This window comes from Corvus hawaiiensis, chromosome 10 (genome assembly GCF_020740725.1).
Source record: "Corvus hawaiiensis isolate bCorHaw1 chromosome 10, bCorHaw1.pri.cur, whole genome shotgun sequence".
Classification (NCBI taxonomy): Eukaryota; Metazoa; Chordata; class Aves; order Passeriformes; family Corvidae; genus Corvus; species Corvus hawaiiensis.
Genome location: NC_063222.1, coordinates 3,342,421 through 3,365,904, shown reverse-complemented (window position 1 = coordinate 3,365,904; position 23,484 = coordinate 3,342,421). Strand labels below are relative to the sequence as shown.

At 48.1% G+C, this 23,484-nt stretch overlaps 1 protein-coding gene across 4 annotated transcripts in view; it reads right to left on the bottom strand.

The window, feature by feature from the left end:
* Positions 1–23,484, bottom strand: part of VPS8 (VPS8 subunit of CORVET complex) — a 69,591-nt gene that overhangs the window by 4,856 nt on the left and 41,251 nt on the right. For all 4 annotated transcript variants that reach the window (XM_048314202.1, XM_048314206.1, XM_048314204.1 and 1 more), the window contains 11 exons: positions 23,120–23,209; positions 22,592–22,638; positions 18,535–18,676; positions 17,852–17,941; positions 17,377–17,419; positions 16,500–16,603; positions 15,394–15,472; positions 14,028–14,110; positions 7,968–8,048; positions 6,475–6,644; positions 5,728–5,896 (listed from right to left, as the gene is read on the bottom strand). In XM_048314202.1, the coding sequence (XP_048170159.1) occupies positions 5,728–5,896; positions 6,475–6,644; positions 7,968–8,048; positions 14,028–14,110; positions 15,394–15,472; positions 16,500–16,603; positions 17,377–17,419; positions 17,852–17,941; positions 18,535–18,676; positions 22,592–22,638; positions 23,120–23,209 (1,098 nt within the window). The remainder of the gene's footprint in view (positions 1–5,727; positions 5,897–6,474; positions 6,645–7,967; positions 8,049–14,027; positions 14,111–15,393; positions 15,473–16,499; positions 16,604–17,376; positions 17,420–17,851; positions 17,942–18,534; positions 18,677–22,591; positions 22,639–23,119; positions 23,210–23,484) is intronic.

Below are 23,484 nucleotides of genomic sequence, written 5' to 3'. Positions count from 1 at the left end.
CTGCACGTTCAGAGGCCTCATGCAGAGAATTCCTGTCGTAGAGATGAGCCAAGAGGCTGCTGAACAGATCCCACAGCGCCAGCCACAGAAGACTGAGGAGGTGCAGTGTTCTCTCAAGGGCAGGAGTTGGGGAGAGAAAAGGAAGGTAATCACACAATATCCCAAGTTGGAGGGACCCACAAGGATCAGGGTCCAGCCCCTGGCCCTGCACAGACCCCCCAACAACCCCACCCTGGGCATCCCTGGCAGCGCTGTCCAAACGCTCCTGGAGCTTCTGGCAGCCTCGGGGCCGTGCCCATTCCCTGGGGAGCCTGGGCAGTGCCCAGCACCCTCTGGGGAAGAGCCTTTTCCTGATCTCCAGCCTGAGCCTGCCCTGACACAGCTCCAGCTGTTCCCTCAAGTCCTATGTAAAAGACACACAGAAGAGGGAAGAAGTCCTACTTGGTGTAAGGGTTAGTGACTCTCCTGCCAGAGGCTTACTGGTAATGTGACCCCAAACCTTACAGAAAACCCAAGGGAACACCTCTGTTATCCGTCCCCTTCATCTCTCCTGACCCCTGGGGGCAGCCTGGCACTGCTGTGTACCTGGGAGGTCCAGAACGTGCCCAGCCCAGCCCTGGCCCCTGGAGCTCAGCTGCAGCTGCCCAAACCTGTCGGTGCCCAAGTCACACACAGACCACAGGACATTGTTCTCCTTGTGCCATGGGCTGCGAGGGGGTCATGGCAACTGCAGCTTCCCCTGATGGGATTTACCAGACACTGATGCTCCCCCGCTTTCCTGAAAGCCACCATCCAGAACAGCCACTGCCCCCTTGGCTACAGCCAGAACCACCAGCACAGCCAAAATTCCCTCTCCTACCCTCCCCCTCCCACCGAGGGACTACAAACAGCCAAAGCCTTGCTTGCCTTTATTTTGCTCCCCTCCTTCAGAGGAACATCAAAGGCAGGAGTCAGCTGCACCCTTAACCTTGGGCCAGTTGGTTATTTCCCAGCTTGGCATCACAGAGGGGAACAGCCATTCCCCCCCAGCAGCAGCAGGAGCCAGCCCAGCCCGAGGAACAGCTCCCCTGGGACATGCCCCTGCTCCCAGGCCCCTCTGTGAAGGCAGAGTGACCTCCTGCCCTTCCCTGGTGCTGTGCTGGATCCCGATGGACACCTCCTGGGCTGTGGGGCACCAGCTCAGCTCACGGGACCAACAGGGACTGCTGCAGTTTATGGGAACATCCACAGGTTGCTGCAGCCCAGCAGCTGCCACTGCATTTCAATGAGTCTGTTCTACACATCCTCCCAGACTGGAATGTTTTATTAAAAGGGAGGAAATTTTCATCAAACTGTAGGAATAGTTTCTTAGAAATTGAGATGTAAAGTCAAGCCGAGATTTCCCACTGCAATTTTGCCATCTTTGCTTTTAACCAGGCCATGACCCTTCCCCAGGTGATCTCGGTCTCACTGCTCCAGGCAGTTTGGAATCAGCTGTCCCTGCTCCCTGTCAGCCTCTCATGGGCCCCAGAGTGCCAGACTTTGGACTGTAGGCAGTGGATGGACTATTCTGCCAGGCTGCAGATTGCTCTGAAGGAAGGCCAGGGGACACAATTACAATTCACTCTGATATTTCTCAAAAAAACCCCACAAAATAACAAAACTAACCCACTCCTCCAGTATGAGAAGCCCAAGAAAACAGTCAATTTTGATTTAAAAGCTGCTAAAGGATAATTCTGGTTTTCAAATCAGTCTTTTCCAATTTGTACTGTTTTCAGTTTTAGCTTTGGTGCCAGTCCTCCTCTACCCGCTCACGAGACATCTGCACTCAATATTCTTCTTACTAGATCACTTTTGTTTCCATTACAAGCAATCTTTAACAGATGTTCTGTGTCTCCAGTTCCTTCCTCACATGGATTTCTGTGTACTGCTGAAGTGAAGGAGTCCACCTCCAAAGCCAAAGGACTGGATATTTGCTCAGTTAATTTGTGCATGGGAACATTCTCCACAGAGCAGAGAACGCCCACCCTTGTAACTGTATGAAACACTAATTGTCTCTGTGGTGTTACTGCGGGGATCACACCCAAATATTTTCAAAGTTACAAACCCCTTGGAAGTTTTTGATATTGCTGGAGACAAGTTAATAACTGATGGCCACTGTCACCCTGAAAACAGTAACACTGGTCTGTCTTCTGATGGACGGAGGTGATGTCAAGCTCTAAAGTAAGTTTTGGTGAAAAATCCCATCCTAAACCTTCACCGTGTCCCAGCAGAAAGCACGTGGTGCAGAGGGACCTTTAAGGTCACGTGAGGGATGTGGTAGCAGCCCCTCACACATTGGAGTTCCTGAGGCTCTGGAAGGCTGTCACAGGGAGGGACATTGGAAAGCTGCAGGACAGAGCCCAAAGGTAGAGCCTGACAAACTGGATTAACTATGGATCAAGTCCATTGTCCGTCCTGGCGTGACTTGACAGGATTATACTCCTGAATAAAACATATTTGCCATCTGGACAGCTCCAACAACAGCATGCTCAGAACTCCTCAGACACAGAATAACCAGAGCATGGCAGCTCAGGGGCTCATGGCAGGGCTTATGGCCCAGGAGCCAAGGCTCTTCCTCTCTCTGATCCCCAGTGCACAGGCTGGCAGAATAAATTGAAAACATGAGCTAGCTCACTGAAATGAGGCAAATGAGTTTTGGGGATCAGGGACTGATAGCCCTGGAGCCTTTCCCACAGGTATTTGGGCAGTGGCCCAGCTGCTGAGCCCTCACCCCCCACACCTCAGTGAGCTCCAAGCACCACAGCACAAACACAGTTTCGCAAGTGGATTAGAGACCCACCATAAAAACAAGCTCCCATTTCTTTTAACTCTCATTTAGGGTATGCTCTAAGGTAGGGAGGGCAGGACAGATGATCCTCAAGCCCCAGAGGATTACCCCTGGGAAGCCAGCAAGGCTCAGGGGTAACATAGAAAGCACAAACTTTTGGTAGCAGAACCAGAGGAAAGAAAACCCCCTGCGCCCTTCTCTCTGTTCCCCTTGGCTGGGGTAGGGTGTGCCAAGCCCTCATCCTAGTCAGGCTCCACTTAAATCCATGCTGTCACTGATCCCATAATGGGTCAGTGCTGGCCTGTGGTGTCTCTCCAGCTCCCCAGTTTCAGAGAACGGCCCCAGCATCACACAGAGCACAGGGGCAGGGGAAGCGCTGTCTGTTGGGCTGTCATTTCACATACACATCTCAGCCACACTGCACGATTCCAACTGACAGCCTTTGCCTGGGCAGGGCAGAATTAGTGCTGTGAAATGCACTCCAGATGCTCAGTGGCATTTCTCAGTATGACTCTACTCCTAATTCAAGGCTTCCTAAGAAAATAAATACCTCAACTGAAGATCTCCCTATGGAAAAAAAACCCCACAAACCAAAAACCAGAAAAACCCCATATTAGATTTTGCCAAGAGAGGAACTAAGCTTTCAGGGTCTTTAAAGGGGCTGCAGGGAAACACCCTCCCCACAGATCTCTGAGCAGAAGGGCCTGGAAGCTCTGGATCTGACTCTCGGGAGGGCAGGGCTGGAAGCACAGTGGTGTTAGCAGGACCTCCCTCAGGATTTCCTGCTCACAAACACCAGCTGTGGAGGCCAGAGCAGCTTCTCCAACCCAGAGCCCTGGGTCTGGCTGGGGCCAGCAGAGCTAAGAGAGGACACAGAAAGGCCCCATCTCGCCCAGTTTGCATTCCCAGCATTCCCCCAGCACAGAAAGTCTGCCCTGTAACTCAGCCCACGCAGGGTCAGAGGAATCCTTATCTCCCAGAGTTAATTAACGCTGCTAAGAAATGATTGTTCAGCAGACAAACTTCCTGCAGGAGCTGGAGATTCTCCAGTCTATTGCCAAGTCTAAATATGCTCAGCTTTTTAAAGATGTGACTGTGCAACAGCTTGATCACATGCAAGTACAACAGTTAAATATTGTAATTAAATAGGTGAGGAACATCACAGACTTGGAGAGGATCTGGGACACAGGGAGGAGGAGCTGGGGGCCTGAGCAGTGCTCTGCTGAACCCAGGCCAAGCTCTGCTGGGCTGGGCTGTGTGTGTGGAACAGGAAGCCATGGCTTCCCTGCCAGGAGCATGTGACAGCAGCAGGGCAGCATCCCACACTGGAATGGCCTGGGATGGACGCTTTCCAGCTAGCACTAGATGATCCATGCTGTAACCCTTCTTCCCCATCCAGTCTCTCCACTTCTCCCTGTAGGCCCTGAGTTCCAGCCAGCCCTTCATTTTCATCAGTTAAATAAAGGGAAGCACCTTCTCCTCCTTACCCCAGCCACTGTCGCAGTATGGGGAGCATTTTCCCCTTCTTTCTCTACAGGGTAAGTCAGACTGAAGTCAAAGGAGAGCCACAGGGGCTCCCTGACTGACTGCCCATGAAAAACCCAGGGATAACCCAAGTATAAAGCACTGGAATCAAGTGTCAGGCACTTGAATGCTGAATGCAGTTTTAGTACTTAATTCTGCCTCTAGTTTTTAAGCTACACCCCAGCCTGTCACCCCCATTTACACCCACTCCTTTGGGGCAGGAGTGCAGTGGGTGAGATGTGGGGCTGCTGAACCTTCCCAGCCTTAGGTCCAGTGCCCACATCCCACTGCAGCAGGACAGGACACACACACTGCTCAGCCTAGGTGGATCACAGTCGATTTCCAAGCTCCTGGGAAAGCTTTGGTGCTGTCACCAACTCAAACACGGACACAGCCTGACTGCAGAGACTGCATGGTGCTCCACACAGGCCTGTGAGATTCCCTTTTCCCACGTCTCCCCCATGCAGGAAGCCTCTCCTGTGGGTGCAGCAGCTGGCTAAGGCCCTTAGACAGCTTTGGATGGGGATGGGTTTGGCAGGAATTGAAATCATTTGCTAGAACAAAACCCAAATACGACTATAAGAATGTACTCCAAGATTGAATTATTTTGGTTCCAGGAGTGAAAACACAGCTCTGTGCACATCTGTACGGTGACAAATGCACAGAGCACCCCGAGGCAGCTGGGGACAAACCCTCACCCAGGGGCTGCTGGAACGTGGAGCAGCAGAGCTCAGCTGCCCCGTGCAACATCCCTAAAGACAACCCAACAAACCACCTGCCACAGGGGCTTACCCTCCACAGCACCAGCCCAGGGAAAAGACAGCTCCATGCATATTTGAGGCTGTACTTCAGTTTGAATTAGGGATGATGAAACTTTCAGTGCACAAATACTGACAATAAATACAAGTTAATTCTCTGTTCTTTCACCCAAATCCAGCTGCATCAATTTTGGTTATACTCAAGCTTCTTAAAGCATTGTGCAAGCACTTAGTGAGTCAAATCAATCCCAGACCTTTTATCCAGAGCCAGATTATCTGCTAGGAAGGTGGAACAGAGGCTCCACAATCCAGCCACAAGGAATGTGTCAGCTTTCAATCTAAGTTTTATGTGAAACACACCTAAGAATAATTTGTCAGGAATTGTCCACACAGTCAGCTGCAAGCATCCAGCTGCCCCTCACACCAGCTCCTAGACCTTTGTTCTGGATGAACAAATTTCCACGACTTTCAGAGTTGTACTCCCACCAAAACAAACGGGCATTCAGAAAAGTGACCAATTAGCTGCTGAGAGTGTTTGACAGGTACTGATCAGGGGCTTGTCTGGAAGCACAGACAGACAAAGAACAAAGTGATGATGAAAGTTTACCTGAAGAGAAACCACCTCACAAGCCTTACCTGCGCCAGGGATGCTGCAGTCCCTTTTTTCAGCTCTGAGAAGTTCTCACTCAGCTTCCCTCCCTTGTTGCTTGAGTTGCATTTGTAGCACATCCACCTCATGATGCCCTTGGTGACCATCCCACACTCCTTACTCAGCAGGCACAGCGAGTGGTACAAGTGGCCACAGCTGGGAAGAGAGGGAGTCAGTGCTGGGAAGCAGGGCAGCACCTCCCTCCTGAGCTCTGCACGGTGGAGGGGAAGGGGCTGGCCAGGGGGAAAAGGCTGGATCTGGGAGTACAGATCACCCTCCTGATTTCCAGGCTCACAGAATCAACACTGGAAGCCCATTTGCTGATACAGCTACAGACCATAACGTCAAGGTAACAGTGATTTCACCTTCTTTTACAGACACCTGGGCACAGACAGGACATGGGAGATGCCAGGGCTGTGGCAGATCCAAGATGTACAAACACACAAATGAGCCCAGGGTGCTGCAGTGCCCAAAGCACACTGCTGGGAGAGGGGACAGAAAACTGACAGCCAGCTCCTGGAACCGGGAGCCAATTCCTCCTGCCAGGCAGAGCTGGCTGCATGCAAAGCAGGCTCTGGATGGGTGTGATTAGCCAGCCCTCCCACCCTGCCAGGCAGCAGGGAAATGTGCTCCCAGGAATACAGAGCGTTACTCAGGTGAGCCAACCAGTAAATTTGTTTCCCCTTTTAAACTATCAACATGATCACAGCTGCAATCCCACCCCTTAACTTTACCTGAAAACAATGATTTCATCAGCAGTTTCTTGCCTCCTTTTGTACTGCTGGAGACAGATGCAGCAGTAATCCTGCTTTGGGGTAAGGCCTCTGGTGACAGAGGCTCTCAGGTTACACAGGGACCAGTGGAGATCGTGGTTTAAAAGGCTCGTGGTTGTCTCTAGAAGGGTCTGTGTGGAAGACAACACACAGAGTAGGTCAGTCTGTCACCTCCAGACTGCAGGAACTCCCTGCCGACCAGTTCTTCACAACAAGCAGCTTAGCAGCTCACTAAGAGCAGAAACAACCCAATAAAATCACTTCTCCTCCTATGCTTTCTATCCACTGACCTCAAAACACTTATCCTTTCATCACATGTTAATGGAGCAATTCCTCTGCACTCTCAAATAGACAAGTCCTGTATTGACTTTTGCCCAAGAGCATTAAGAGAGGCATGGCAGGCCCATTTTCTCATCTTCCACACTAAACCTTCTTTTTCTCTCTCCTACCTGGCAAGCTACTGCTTACATCCCCATTTTAGGAGAAATGTGCTAATAAAAATCAAAGCTCAAATGCACTATGGCAATTAAAGTCTTAAAAAAACCCCTGAACTGCTCATCTGCTTGTCCTTCCCGAGGGATGCCCATTTTCAAAGAGCCCAAAGAACCACCCCGGGTTTCCAGCATCGGGTTTCTCCCAGGCACAGGGGCTCTGCTCCCTGCTCTATCTGTGCTCCACAGCAGCAGCTGCAAAAAGCTGCACCAGAGGGTCCCATCTGGGCACACAGCCTGTCCCTGAGCTGCCGGGTAGGGACAGGGGGCAGGAGCTGCCCACACCTTCTGCAAGAACCCAAACACAGATAAAGGCTCCTGGTGTGCAGCCTCCACAGCAAAGCTATTTCCCACTGTGTTTCTGCACTGGCTGCTGGTGCCCGGGGGCCTGCCCTGAGCAGCAGCTGGGATGGCACTGCCACATGAGCGGGGAGAGGGACCTGGAGGAGCACTGTGCATCCTGTTTAGGGGGAAAGGAGTTTCAGAAAATTGCTGAAGTGTGGAGACTGCCTGGGATTTGGGACTGGACTGAGAAAAGCAGGACTGAGATTAAGAGGAAATCACATCAGGTCACAGAGAAGTGCAGCATTACCACTGGGAAGTGTAAGAACAGCCTAACTTAAAAACCTGTTATTTAAAACTACATATAAAGACAAAACATATCAGCTTTGTGCCTTCGAGTCCCTAACTGCAGGATGAGCTGGAGAAAAAGCAGATGTTTATCCTTCTGGCACATTTAACACAGAACTGAGCTGCAGAGGTGGTCACCATGTACCTGTCAGTCCCTTCACTTGCAATCTGTGAGCAAAACAAACTCCCTCACCATCCCCCAATCACACAGAAATCACACACATGTCCATTGACTTTGCCCTGCAGACAGAAATGACAAATGAGAGAGAGAGCAATAGGCCAGGCAGCTAAAATAATGCTGCAGTGGGCAGAACAGAAACACAGGCAACTTACTTGTTCATAATTGAAAGTGTCCAGCATTCCCAGGACAAGCCCTTGAATTTCTCCAAGTTTCCCTTTTCCATAAACTGGATCCTGTATGAAGAAATGCAAAGCTGCAGTTGAATCACAGGATACGACCATTCTGATTCTTTTTAGGTCTTTTCTTTCCTCTGGGTTGGAACTGCAAACAGAAGCTACGACTGCAGAGTTAACTATGCTGCACATGCACAGGGACAGCAGAATAATCCCATGTACTGATGGGAAAATCAGTAATTAGCAAAACGCAGTAGATGACAACACCAATATAAATTAGTGTGCCTGGCTCAAAATTGGAAACTCCATTCAGGAGCTGCAGGAGCTGACTGGAGAGTGCACTGAGGAATACTGAAGGGAACAGCGTGGCCAGCCAGCTCCCAGCCCTGCGCTCTTGCCCAGCCAGGGGTGCCTCACCCCCAGGCTCATCCCACACCCCTCAGCTGCAGGCTGGAAGAGCACACCTGGTCACTGGTGAGCCTACATCCCAGCTGGCAGAGGGAACAGGGCCCTGGGGCTCTCCCGGTGCTGCAGGGCTGATTTCCACGTGCCCTGAGCAGCTTTATTGCCATGTCCCAGCAGCACAAGCACAGGGCTGTGGTACAGGTCATCAGCCTGTGCACCTCCCCCTTCCTCCAGCTTGTTCCAGCCCAAACATCCCTGCACACCCACCCTGGCACCCCCTGAAGCATCACTCTGTGCAGGAAGCTGTATGGTGGGATGGGCAGGACATTGCCAAAATGTCCTGATGCATGATGTGGAAAGGAAACTAACCCAGAGAGTAGAAAAATGGTGGGGACACAACGGAAACAGGAACAGGAGTGGGATAAACAAGCTCTGGATAAGATGAATGAGAGAAGGAGTAGGAGCAAGGCTGATTCCATGCTGGGACTGGGCAAGGAGAATTGAGAGTGGAAAAGCCAACTGACAAAGACAACTAAAGCAGCATGGAAGCTACACTGCAAGACACCCTGAGGGATCACCAAAGCTACAGAAAGCAAGTCAAGGAACTCTTGAACAACAGCCCTCATGGGCAACGTGACAGGCAGAAACACCAACGTTCAAACCTGAATGAAAGCAGCCCTGAGTTACAGCACTGAGTCAAAACCAGCTGTGGATCTGGAGCACGCTGGACGAAGCACAAAGAGCTGGATGTGCTGCACAGGCTCCTTTTCTGCTGGGTGAACAGCACAGCCTGAACACTCCGAGGCTCCCTTCTGCCTGCACCATTTAGCAGCACAGCACAGGAAGTGCAGTGCCCTGAGTCACTGCAGGGATTAGGGATGCAATGGAATTCCACAGCAGGAATGTGATCCAGAGCACAGAGCAGTCAGGCAGGCAGCCAGCAGCTCCTCTTCTAAAGCCCTCAAGTACATGGCCAAGAGGTCACTCACAAACTGTCCAGATCCCACCATTTCCATACAGCACCTCAAACTTCCTAAGCTGCAAGTGGACACTTTCAAAGCCACAGGCTTGCTGTCTGGACACACAGCAGAGGAAGAGGAGATGTGAAGAAGAGAGAAGAATAAAGATCCACCTGCACCTTTGCAGAGGGACAACACAAGTCTGAGGGCTTTCAGTTGCTGTCTTTTCCTCAAGTCATGCTTGATGAGCTCTAAAAACAAGAAAATGGACTTTCTTCTCTACAGGGGAGGCCCATGGCCAGGCAAAGCCTCACCCCGAGCCTGGCAGCTCAGTGCCACCAGTGAGTCCATGGCCATTCCCTGCCAGAGCCACCCGATGGGATGGGCTGGAGCTGCCTGCCTGCCTCCAGCACCACACCCACAGCCCCCAGGTCACTCCTCCAGACACTTACAATGCTTCCAAACCACAGCTTCAGACCCCACAGAATTTCCAGTCACAAAAGCCTCACAGGATCAATTACTTTTATGGAGGAATATCTTTCATTAATTCCACCTTAGAAAATTGGTTTTGGGTTGGAGTTCAGGCATGCTGCAAGACTTGGATGTGCCATCCTGTGCAGTGGAACAGGCACTGCACCAACCAGGAACAGAGCCCAGCAGCTGCTCCCAGGCTGGTGCTGCCCTGGGAACGTGGCATGGGCACAAGGAGCCAGAGCCAAACTGGCTGCCCAGGGCTGCCACCAGCAAACAGATGGGGAAGAGCTGGCAGGGATCCACACACAGCCCAGAGGTGCTCGTGCAGCCCTTTCAGCCAGCTCTGTCTCTTCCATTTCCCATTTCTTCCTGGGTCCAGGAAATAGCACTTGCTTTGCTACCAGTGCTAATAGATGCACTCTGCAAACACATTCACTTCAGCTTCTCCCCTCTGCAAGGGGCCAGAGCAACCACTGTACACACAACTAATCCCAGTGCTGATCCCCCGGACTAGGAAGAAAAACAGCCAAAGCCCTGTGCAGGAATGGAAAAAATACAAGGACAGGCTTTCTGGATCTTTCTGCTTCCACTCTGGAACAGTTTTTAGAGAATCCTTCCTTCCCCTCTTTGGGGTCCCTACAGGTAGCTTTTGCATTTCTGGCTTCTCCAGTTCTCCATTTTGAAGGAGGCATCATCTGCATCTGTTTACAAAGCATTCATGAAGGATTACAGCTTTGTAAGGGAATTAACACTCAGCCTCAGCCCTCTTCCGAGAGCACTCACATCCTTAATAACATGGCATTTTTCTTAATGCTCAAGAGGATTCCTCTGGTATCTCTCCTAATGTGGTTAGTTCAGACTTCCCAGTTAATAACTAACTCCCCAACACTACAAAGGATGAGCAGGAGCAGATCTATCAATTGTTATTTCACATGACTTCGGTTAGATAATGCTGAGCCCAAGAGCTGGGAAAGGCAGGTGCCAGGAGCCTGCCTGTTCTCTGGGAAAGCTGCGGGTCTGGCCCCAGCCCTCGCAAGGTGCCCTTTGGCCAAGCACTTTGGTTGCAAACTTAACATTTGCATAAAGTATAATCTGTAAGTAGTTAAGCCCAGAAGAGGAAGAAAAACAGTCTGCTAAAATTGGAATACTCTAATTCCTTTTCAGAAAAGGCAAGATAATCTACCTCAGTTTACTGATGTTATTCACCTTCCAACAAATCCCCAATGAATTCCTGGGCAGCTGTGCCACCTCCCAGCCTGCAGCTCCAGCACATCTATGCTCTACCACCAAGCCTTGAGCTCTGCTGGAACAGCATTTAAGGGCCCTGTCAGACAAGCACCACTTCTAATTCTGCATTTGACCAAAATATTTGGAGGGCTTGGGAAAGGCTGTATGCACTCCAGGGCCCAGAAAGGCTGGTTTCAATAATTCCTTGTGGTCACAGTTAAGGTGGCACATCAGCAGCACATCTAAGTGCCCTGCAGAGCACTCAGAGCCAGGACAGAAGGGTTTGCCACCGGGGTTTGGAATTTTACACGGCTTCAAAGAGCAACTACACAGCTCTGCAAAAGGAACACCCAGCCAGGGCTAACAACACAAGGCTCTTCCTGTCTGGGAAAGCACCACCTGTGCCTGCCATGTTGTGATTCTTCCCTGCAGGGCACTTGGATGGCATTCCCCAGTAACCCAATGAAGCAGACGACTGGGAGGCAAAAAATCCTGTGCTCTCTGCTGCCTAGCTCCAAGGGAGTTCTCACCCTGATCCCCAGCAGGGCCAGGGTTCAGAATCCCTGAACATTTGAGCTGGGCACTCATGACAAGGTCACAGAGTAAGACCTGCTCATCACCATCCCAATACCAGCTTCCAGATGGATTCAAGGCATTGCTCTCTCAAGGGCCAAGCTGTGCATTCAAATAAACTCCACAGAAACCTCCCACAGGCACCCTCTGCAAGCCCTGGAGCAAGAGTTTGACAAAACACAGCCACAAACCCAAAGACAACAGTGAGCTGGAGCAGTGCAGTGCCAGGAACCCAGGAATAAGGGTTGGTGTGAAGGCAGAGTGAATGGAAATGTGGGGTTAAGGACAAGAGCACAGGGTTCAATGAAGGGTCTGTCCTGTAACAAAGGACACTGTCTCCAGAGGGGGGAACAGGCACTGAAGGCAGCCCACTGGGCAGACCCAGCACAGACAAGCTCTCAGGAGAAGAGCCCATCTCCTAACGAGGAGGATAAGAAGTTGGGAGAGGCTTAAGTAAGCTTCAGAGGTGAAAATCCACCTTTAAACAGCCAGCAATTTCTGAAGGATGCAGCTGAGCTGTTGGCACCAGTCAGAGGATCCCCAGGATGCAGTGAGGGGCTCACACCCTCCGTGCTGCCCACAAACAATCCAGGTCACAGCACTCCACACACCTCAGGGGTTTGCAAATGCATGGGTATGAGTGAAATCTATAAAAGAGTAGGTGTTAAGAGGCAAAGTCAACTTAGAGATCCTGTAAACCAACACCACCTCTCCTTCCATAGGATCTTCTCTTGATCTTTATGACGTTATTTTCCCTACACCTGTTTTTGAGCTACAAGGTACCAATTACTGCCCCATTTTATGAACTTCTGATACTAATGCTGTTTACCTGGAATTCAGTCCTTTTCTCTGCACTTTAAGAAGTCATCATTTTTTGCTCTAGTTGTTCAAAAAATCTGCCTTACCAAATCTCTCTTTAGTCAGACTGAATTTGTCAGGCTGACCAGGGAGGTGGAATGAGCAGGAGCAGGTCCCCCCTGCCTCCAAACCCAGTGACCAGAGCTCCACATGCTGCTCTCAGTGATGCCTGACCCATTTCTGTCCTCAGTAAAGCACTCCACCTGATGTAGCATCCCCTCAGCCTCCCCAGCAGAGCCATCACACCATCCACTTCCCTCTACAACAGACAAAGACATTTCACTCCCCTGCTGCCTCCAGGACATCAGTGCCAGCCCCTGGAACAGGGATTTTCTATTGCTGCTAAAAGAGTCCAGCAGAAAAGAAATAGAATGAAATATGTGAAGATTGCCATCAACAAAGTGTCCCTTCATCCCAAAGGAGAACAGCATCTTCCTCCACACTGTCACACCTGCCAGCTGTGTTATCTGCACAGTGGTCACTGCTTTGACTCCCACCCCATCCTGGCAGTTCTCAGCACAACCCAGGGAAGCCTCCCTTCCCTGGCAGCCTTCCACTCACTCACAGCTTCTCCATCGTTTCCTGCCTACATTAAACATCAAACAAAGCCCAACAGGAAATTATACCAAAACCTCAGCTAAAAGTAGACTAAATAAGTTACTGAAGAGCCATGAGGTTTGCTTGACGCTTCCTATCTTTGATAAAACCACAGTTCATTTGAACACGCTTTTTATCCACTCTCTTACATCGTGCTTTGCTATGTTATGAGTTTGTTCAAAATCCAGGACTGTGCATATTATTAAGATCAAACCAAGAGGTTGCTAGAGGTGTGTGTTCACCCTGTAGTGCCTGTAAGCCCTTTTCCTCTCTCACCTGGAACAGAAACCCTCAACAGTGTTTCAACACTCAACCCTTCAATTGTTCCACTCCACAACACAGACAATTCTTCTAATTCCTTTTCTGCATTTCTCAAGGTTTGTTATCAAATTCCAACATCAGCTTTCATCTGTTTTGCAAATTAACAAATTATAGTCGCTTGTGATCTCTCAACCCAAAGCTCTGCTTAAAATCAGCTCTTCTGCAAGTTTGCTACTCACTAACTGCATCTCTAAAATAATATTGCACCATCAATAACATTTTGGGCTCAATCATGATCTTTCTGCAAAAGCCTACACACTTTGCTGTAGTGTCTTCACAACTGCCCATCCCAGAGACTTTCAATAAATTTAGTGCCAAGTTTTGGGAAATTCATTGTGGCTTTGCCCCTAAACCTGCCAAGTTTCAGTTCCAAGTAATTGCAACCTTTGAGATAGTATTTTATGTGGTTTGCAGGAATTACTTCGATTACCTTCTCACAGATCTGTGTGCTCCCACACATCTCCCCAGATAATTCTATCAGCTTTTACACCTTATGTCTCACCAACAGAACTTTTACTGAAACACTGAACAGACAATTAGCTGATCTGATTTCTAATGACCTGGGAATACATTTTCCCAATAACCAGTGGCACAGCTTGGTGAAACCTTCTCTTCAGGAACTCACCTGGAGAATTCTCTGCAGGATTGAAGGAAGAGCAATAAATGCAGCCATGTTGTTCAGCACTTGCATTGTCAAACTCTTCAAAGCTGGAATGTCAAACACAACAGCCACAGTAGTTCATTAGGATTCCAGGACTAAAGAGAGATCAGTCTTACAGATAAAGAGTGTTTTATTTCAGGTCATGTTTTCTGGTTTGAAAATAGCTTTTACGTTTCTTCTCCCGCACATACTACACTAAGCACACAGCTTTTTTGCAGCAAAAGGGGTGTTTACAAGGTTTTGATCCCACAATACCTCTGCATTCCTTTCCACACCCCCTACAGTAAACACCCACACTTTGACTTACTTGGTAGCACCCCCATCCACTTTCCTATCACTACCAAACCCAGTTTGGATCCTTGTCTGTGTTATTGCCCACAGACTCTAAAACTTCCCAGTGTTGACCTTTGCACAAAACTTGTTCCTAGATCCTTAGCACAGGTCTGGGACGGAGCAAAAGACATTAGTCAGAGAATCCCGGAGTAGTTTGGGTCGGAAGGGACCTTAAAGCTCATCCAGTCCATGGGCAGGGACACCGTTCACTATCCCAGGGTGCTCCAAGCCCCGTCCAGCCTGGCCTTGGACACTTCCAGGGATCCAGGGGCAGCCACAGCTGCTCTGGGCACCCTGTGCCAGGGCCTCAGCACCCCCACAGGGAAGAATTTCTTCCCAGTATCCCATCTAACCCAACTCTCCCAGCCTTTCCTCCCAGCAGAGCTGCTCCATCCTCTGATCACCTTGGTGCCTCCTCCAGGCTCTCTCCAGCAGCTCCACGTCCTTCCTGTGCTGGGGACTGCCAAGACCAAAGCATCTAAGCCCCTTTTTAACTACTCTTATCTCTCCCACAAAGGGAGGCTGCTGTTTGAGGTGTGCTGCTGACTCAGAAGTGGAGTAGAGAATTTAGCTGGTGTACTCAAGTCCTACTGATTTTATATATGGCAGACAGGTGCAGGCAGAGGTGCACAGAAGGGCTGGGCATGCACAGTGTCAGTGTACTACATCAGGAGTTCCCCAAGTGCTCACTGCAACCTACAAAGCCTTTGTACACACTGTGCACCTTGGCTCTTTCAGAGACCATCCTCAGTGCAACCAACTTATTAGCACAGCCTGTGGTAGGCTTTCAAAACAAAGTAAATGAAAAAAACCTTATCTACCTGACAGCTGCAGGCTACCAAACACCCAGCCTGAGCTCCCTGCAGGTCAGGGAGCAGGATATTTAGGAATGGAGTCACAAAACTGCTTTTCTTCTATTCATTCATCAGAGGAGAGAGACAGCACACAACTTTTGATATTTTTTGATATCTGGGGCCACAAATGCCAAAGTACTCACATTCAGAGTATGGACACTGCGACGAACCAGAGGATTTCTGTGGGGACATCATGGCCTCCAGCAGGGGAAACCACAGGGCCTGGAATCATTGAAGGTGAGGAAAGAGCCAGTAAGAACAGGGCAGTGCTAAAAATGAGCTGTGAACAACGTGAGAAGCCACTGGCCAAGACTCACTTCCACATTCTGAGAACAGAACTGCATTTCTGATGACTGCAGTGGGACAGAGCTGAAACATGGCAAAGTAACCTCAGAGCAAAGCACTGCACTGCAACCTGTGCTTGCTTCCTTCAGTCCCCAACTGCTTCTCCATGTGAGAGGCAAACTCTCCAGGGCAGAGACAGCTCACAGAGTGGGTAGCACAGGAAATGGATCCCAAATGGGAAAAGACATCTAAATTCTCTCCCTATCTGTTGTACAGTGACACCATTGCAGGGATGAAATGGAGCAGGTCACCTCTCACACTGGGCAGTGCTCGTGAAGAAATTACAGAGTTCTTGGCTTTCAGCCATGCCACCTCCTCAGACATGGGAACAACATTCTCTGCTCTGAGTTCAGAAATTACACAAATTATGCAGAATCATAGGACTAAAGATGCCTTTGTGTCACTGGTATGGGCAAAATGGAAATGCAAGATGGGCAAAGCCAGCTCTCTCTGCAAGAGCTCAAGGCAGCTACATGGCCTCCCCCCCAGAGCCCAGGCTGACACTCAGTTCAGGGGCTGTGAACAGGCTCTGCAGCCACAGTGACAGCAGCAGCAGCTTGGTGCCACCAGGAAGCTGGCTCAGAGCTCATAGTGCCTCTGCAGTGTCTGACTGACAATTGTGCCCAACTTCCATCTGAGGCTGGAAAGGGGGAAAGGCTGTGGTCCTATCCCTTCCTCCCTCGGACCTAAACTTTGCTTTGTGCTTCAGCCTCGTGAGCGAGGATTTCTCTCTTATGGGTCCAAAGCCTGAAGCACCACAAGAAGAACACAAGGAGAGGCACATGGCAACTGCCTGGACATACCAGCATCCAGGGGATGGGGAGAGCAAGACCCACGTGAGGCAAAGCTTCAGGAGACACAGAGGCCTGGGCTGATTTTAGTGACATATTTTTGATGACCTTACCTCTCGCTGTTGCTGGTCTAAACTGTGTGAATTCCTCTGGCAAAGAGCAATTGTTTTCATTAAAGTATCTTCAATATTTTCTAGCAAGGAAGGTTCAGCTGAGCCTAAGTGTCAGGGGGGAAAAAGCAAATTACAATTATAAAAACTATTAGACAAGTTAACTCCCATTAGATAAGTTAACTATCAATCCTTCTGCAAAATAAAACCATGCTGTTCATCTAAAGTCTGCTTACAACTACATTATAAAGACAAGTCCTGGTTTTTGGCACTTTTCCTGAATAGCACAATAAATTGGGCAAATAAAACATTTCACTTAATCCAATAAGGAAGATTTTAGCTGTGGTTTAGGATACAATTAAGTAATGACTATGGGCACTGCATTTAATTAGGTGCCAATGAGTCCTTGGGCTAGTGAACAGCACATCTGTGCATATGCTCATTTTCTGGGGGCAGAACATTCTTACTTATCTGAGAAATTTGCTTTCAAAAAAGCTACTCCCAGCTGTCTCCCATCACTATTCCCATATAATGCCAGCTGAAGCTCAGTGATGAGTTTGAATGGATTCTGACACGGGAAATGTGTTTGGTAAGGCAGTGAGAGGAGCAGTCCCAACAGGAAAAGCTGACAGGGCAGCTGACCACACACACACAAACCATCCCTCACAGTGTTCCAGGTCTCTACTGAGATCAGAACACGAGAGGGAGGGAGTGTCATCCAAATAACTACCACAGCCATGTAAATATGAACAGTGTCACTGCAATGCCTAGAAACCTGCAACAATCTCATTATACCAGGTGTCAGACAGAAGCACTTCACATTTTTGTGTTTATCTGTCTGTTTTTAATAGAAAATGGAATTTAACTTGATAACTCTTACTTTCATCATCTTGAGTAAGCATCAGCAACTTGCTCTGCAATCGCTGAAACAAAAGAGAGGACACAGAACAGTCAACTAGGGAGTTTACTCCCAAGAATCCTGATAGAAATATTTGTCAAAGGTGTGGTTGCACAGGCTCACCCCCATTTTCCTCCCCAGCACAACTAACATGGCATAAACAGCTTTCCAAATATGGAAGGGAAAGCAGGAGCTGAAAGATGATTTTTGGCTATGAAAAACAAATTTCAGCATATATTATCTACTAAATGGCTGAAGACTTCTCAGAAAAATGTACTGATGTTCTGAGTCTGCAGACACCTCCATTTATTAGTATTTGACAGAAGGCAAATGCTTCCCTGGACTCTAGTGGGAAACAAATTGAGGAACAAGGACAACATTCAACCTGAGCACAGGCCACCATACTGATGGCATGGCATGGCAACAATGCCACATTCAGGAGCTGGGAGTACTGTACCTCAAGCATAACCAAAAAGGCACCATGGATATCTCCCTTCTTCTCCAGTAAATAGGAAGAAGCCTCATGGAGCTGATGTTTTTGGGTTATCTGAGTTGAAAGGAAAAAAAAGGTAAATGTCTGTCTGAAGAAAGCTGCCAGTGTTTGTTTATCCACGAGACAATGCCGAGCAGATGGCCAGGGCTGGGAGTGCCTGTGCTCACAGGCACCTTACCCAGGCTGAGCAGCTCTCCTGCATCTCCTTTTATTTCTCAGCTCGCACCATTGCCACCACCAGCACTCAGAAATTACCGCAACAGTTTCCATACAAAGAAGGAACAGTTGCTCTCCCAGCACAAGGCAGATTTTGGCAGTGTTGCTTTCCAAAAACCCCAGGCCCGTGATTTTGTATACCCCCAACATAATTAGCAGCAACACAGCCACCTTCTACTCTGCAGTTTCTCAGCAGCTTCAGAGCACTAACAGCCCTTTCTTATTAGCCCTGAGAGCCAACTCAGAGTCAGCCCTGTGCTGCAGGAGAGCAGTTTAGCAGCTCAGAGGGACGGAGTGTGCTAGAAACAGACTGGAAGATCGTCCAGGAACTAATCCAAGCCTAAGCTAAAGTATCTTTACAGCAGTTTAAAAGGGTAGGAGCTGATTTGAATGCATCCCCTGGCCCCTGTCCTCATACATCCCTTTCCTACCTGGATGGTTTCCTCCAGTCTGCAGTATTCCAGAACTTTGAGTGTCTCCAAAACCTGGTCCGGGCTGTACTGACAGAGCAGCTCGATGAACTGCTCACTGATGCAGGGTGGGAGGTGTAGCAGGTCTTGGTTAATGCCTTCTCTGGAATAAAACAGGCACAAGAGACTCAAGTCAAATTCTAGCCCACAAATTTGGCTAGGAAGAAGAGTTTCTTATTCAATTGTGCGTTGTCTTTTATCCTTAATAGAGAAGGAAAAAAATCTGGTTTTAAGAGAAAAATTATGCTGTTTCTACTAGTTACTGGTGCTGGAGGTCTCTCAGCAGCCATTTCATTTGTTCCACAACATATTCTCCTGATGCCTCAGTACAAATTAAACTCTCAAAGACCCCTGTGAAGAAAGAGACCAGCACAGACACATCTCCAGCAACTCCATGGCAAAGAGGCACAAAGAATTTGCCTCATTTCTTCAATGAAGCCTGATGGTCTGAGAGCTCTGTTCAGACCCTGATTGTCTGTCCTACACACCTGCTCTGCATGTGTTTGAGGAAATGTCTTGTTGCTTTTTGCTTATTGTTCCTGAAATTCTTCTTTGACTTCCTTTACCACATTTTAATGTTTCATCCCTTTGATCTACCTCACTGAAAAAGGAACTCATACTTCTTTTAGAGAAACATCCCCATTTTCTAATCCCTAGGCTCATTATTAAGCAAACTCACTCCTCGTGGGGGGAACAGAAGAGAGAACAGAACTGTGAGCAGTGCCCATGTCCCTTTGTCCCCACAGTTTCCTACTAATCTTGTTTTTAAAAAGACCAATGTGAAGGAAGAGACTTCAGAGTGAGGAGAGAAAGGATGATGCTTTCCTGGAGTCAGATACAGCACCTGCAACCCTTAAATGAACAGCAGCTCTCTGCCACTGCACGTTACACTTCCCACGGCAGTTCTAGGACTGGTGCATCACACAGAGAAACAGGGGAAGCTTATCCTGGCTAGGAAACAGGGGTTTCTGCTGAAGCTCCTGCTAGGAAAGGAAATGGATCAGGGTGCATATATTGAGTTTTGTTACCTTTCTGAACACAAATCCCTGAGCAGGAGACCACCTGTTAGTGTGCAAACCCTACAGCCATGGGATGGAAAAGGTCTGATATCCAGTAGCCTCTGTTTCCTGGGAGCTACAAAAGGCATTATCATCCAAGAAAGGCCAGGAGAACGCTGTGCCCCGAGCAAGCCAAGAGAGCAGCTTACTGTGATTACAATGATTATAAATGCAACATGCCCAGAAACAAAAGCCTCACCCAGGTACTGATCCCAGTGTGCAAGGTATGGGCACAGCTCCACAAAAACTGTGCCCAAACTATTACGTTCTGACAGCAAAGGATGGACCTTGAAGGACCAAACACACACCCTGAATTCAACATTCACCATCCCTGCCTCCCACAACAAACACCCTGTACACTCCCCCAGTGCCTGCAAGGGAGTGAGCGCTCTCCTCTTTCTGTGAGTAGGCTAAAATAAAACCCTCTCTATCTAAAATGATCTCTTGTCTACCAAGACAGGAAAAATGGCAACTCATGCATCTAGAGCATGAGAGCAAACTTCAAGTCTGGAAATAACTCTGGCACCAAGTATTCATGATTTCATGAGCGAGCTCACCCTTCCCTCAGCCATTCATTTCATCAAGAAGCGCAGAGAAGAGACAATAGAAAGAAAGCTGGATTTTGATAATTTCTAAAACTAATCAACAGTCCTAAGTCCTGCTCAGCTCCACAGGACTGTGTTCACTCCAATATGACCATATCTGACATCTCCCCTGCCATACTCTTTCCAAAAAGCAAGAGAGAAGCTGGTTCCTCACAAAACCTGGCACAAGGGAGCCCTGCAAGTGTCACAGGCAGCTGGACACAGAGGAGAGGCCTTGGGAGAAACCCTCATGGTTTAGGAGTCTGTTACTACATTTATAAACCCAGAACACTGTGTGGCTAAGTAAGTTAATATTGTTGGTAAAATATATAAACACAAATGCCAACAGACAATGCTTCCCTGTGTTGGGATTTTTTAGAGGAAAAAACCCAAGAGTTTAAAATGGACTTGTAGCAAAGACTGTGATTAATGAGCTGAGCAATCCCTACTACATTCTCTGTTTCCTGGGGCTGCTTTATGCTACAAACATACAGACATTTGGTTTTAATTTCCCCAGGCAATTCCTGTTAACCCTGTTTCCTCCCTTCCCCCTCCTTAAAAATAAATCTCTAGCTAAATTAAATGGGCCAAATTAATCCCTAATGCAATTCCACCAACTCGGATAGTTAGACCAGCACGATGAGTCTTGTCCCCATATGATCAAGCAACCATTTGTATCTGAGACCTTCAAAAGCTCATTTACTGCTCTAAGAGTCTTTATTTTAACAAGAATTTTGCTTCACAAATGCATGTAAACATTTAGATTGGATGAAAAGAGACCGATGTTTGCAGAAGAGTCTAATCACTATTTTATGTATAAATATACTACGAAGTGTAGGTGTATCTGCACTTAGGGTCTGCAGAGCAAGATTTCCCCTCCTTCCCTGCCTCTCCCAGGATACAGTTCAGCTCCTTGCAATAGGTCTCAGAAGAAAACAACTTCACAGCATGGAGAACAGGCCTCAGGATCTGAGTGTTATTAGGAAAAAGCCATGTGGCCTAGTGCACCACATGGAACATCACCCTTGAGGGAAAAGCACAGACCTGGGGGAAGATGAGTTGCAGAAAGTTGCTTCCCCTTGCTGGCTTGAACACATCACGTGTTGCCTGTGATTAGAAGGTAACTACAGGAGAAATGGGTCTGTATAGCTCTAATTACGGTAGAGTGAAATTAGATACGTTTATTACTCAGAGATTATGGGAGGCACTCTGTACATAAGATTAAAATCCAGGTTAATTACTACCTTCACTGGGTGCAAGTGAAACCACAGCATAAACAAAGTCCTACTTAACATCCAGCTGGGTTTCATTTCTGCTTCACTTCATTTTTTTTTTTTCCAATTAATCATCTATTAACTAAATCATCAGATTTCTTTCCTATAAAACCCAACCAAAACAGCTTTTGATTTTGTTTTGACCCCAGAGAAAACAGGAGGTGTGGAAATGAACACCTTCCACACAAACATGCCTGTAAAACTCAGGAAATAACAAAACATATGTTTGGGGTTTTGGTTTGGTTGTTGGTTGGTTTTTTCCCCTTAATTTCCATGCTAAAAAAATCCAAGAGGTGATTGATTAATTCCGGGTTCTGGCTTCCAAAGCATGCTTTTTATTCCACTTCAACAAAAATTGAAACATTGACACTTGGATTTAGATAATATTGCCTTTTACTACTCCTCCTCTTCATTAAGCACAATTAATTTGTAACTAATTGACAAACCAAGATCTCTCCCTCAGTTGCATTAACAATTGCTTGAAAGCAACTGGAGCTGTGCATTTCTAAGTGTCTTGTGGCATTTGATGCTGATTCAACAGAAAGAGAACACTCAGTGCCGAAGCACTGAAAGAACTGGAGCAGATGGAGCAAGCAAGTAGTTAAAAAGAGGAGCTTGCAGTGAAATACAGCAGCAGTTCTGCAACAAGACAGAAATGAAAAATGCCAGTTGACCAAAATGCTCTTCTCTTTATGTTAAACTTGGGCACCTTGGTCAAGTAACCAAAGCAGTGGGATGAGACGAGAAGCTGCCATTGCTGAGAAGAGAAATGGGTGCTCCAGCCCCAGGGTAACCATTCCACAGCCCCCTGGAGCAGCTGAAGCAGCAGTGCCCAAGCTCCCACCCACATGCCAGAGGCAGCACATTCCATGCACTGGAGGCCACAGCACTTCCCAGGCAGGGAGCTGGCAGGGACTCCCCTGCAGGACACTCCCCACAATGCTTCTTTTGGGCTGTCCTCCTCAATTTGGGACATCCTGAGGCACAGGCCACCTTTCCTAAGCCTGATCTAGGCTGCATATTGATGCACTGTTTCAAAGGAATAGGTTTTAATCCATGTTTTCAAGCTGCAGTTTGTAAAAAGGGCAGATTTTCTACATACCTCGGATCAAGGAGACTCCTCAGGAACTGGAAGAGCAAGAACTGGTCCTGTGCAACAGGAGGAGACAGAGTATTGTTATTTTAAAGAATGTGCTGTAAAGCAGTGATCCCTGAACCATATCCACTGAAGAAAACACAGCTCCCAGCTGGTGCCTGCTGAAGGAGCTGCTGAAGGAGCTGCTGTAGGCACGTATTGCACAAATATTCTGAGGATGTGTTTGCTGCCAGCAACTCTGCTCTGGGACTCCAAGCCATACTGAACCCCAACTGAAAGCTGCAACCAGCAGCTCTGAGATGATACATTTTTATGGCCAGAACTCTACAAACAGGCCAAATAATTGAGATGTAGCAATTCCTATCAGTGAGCACCTATCACCTATTTTTCTTCTGTTTCAGTGAGCAACTATCACCTATTTTTCTTCCCTTTCTGACACAGCAACAACTCGCTATGACTCTTAGCAATCATTTCCTCCAGGAATGACATCCCCCCTGTACAGAAGCCCCAAACTAATGGAGTTTGACACCTCACCTGCAGGTTTGAGATGATGCTCTTGATCTGCTCGCTGAAGTGAATGGCTGCCAAGTCAGCTGCTTTACCTGGGCTCAGCACCAGCAGCTCCTTTGGGGAGAGAAACACAACCAAATTAATTACTTTTGATCTCACAGGCAATATAATTATGCAGCATCACCAAGCCCATCCAGACTGTAACTGCACCTTTGCCTAGATGCAACATAGGATAACAAACACCACTGCATGAAGAGAGATGCAGGAAAAATAGAAGAAGGGTAGCTGGTAAAAAGAAACTTTTGAAAGTTGATGATTTTGCTACACACCAGGCCTTGAAGAACACCAAACTCCTCACACCAAGAACCCATCTCAGTCTTAAGGAGAGG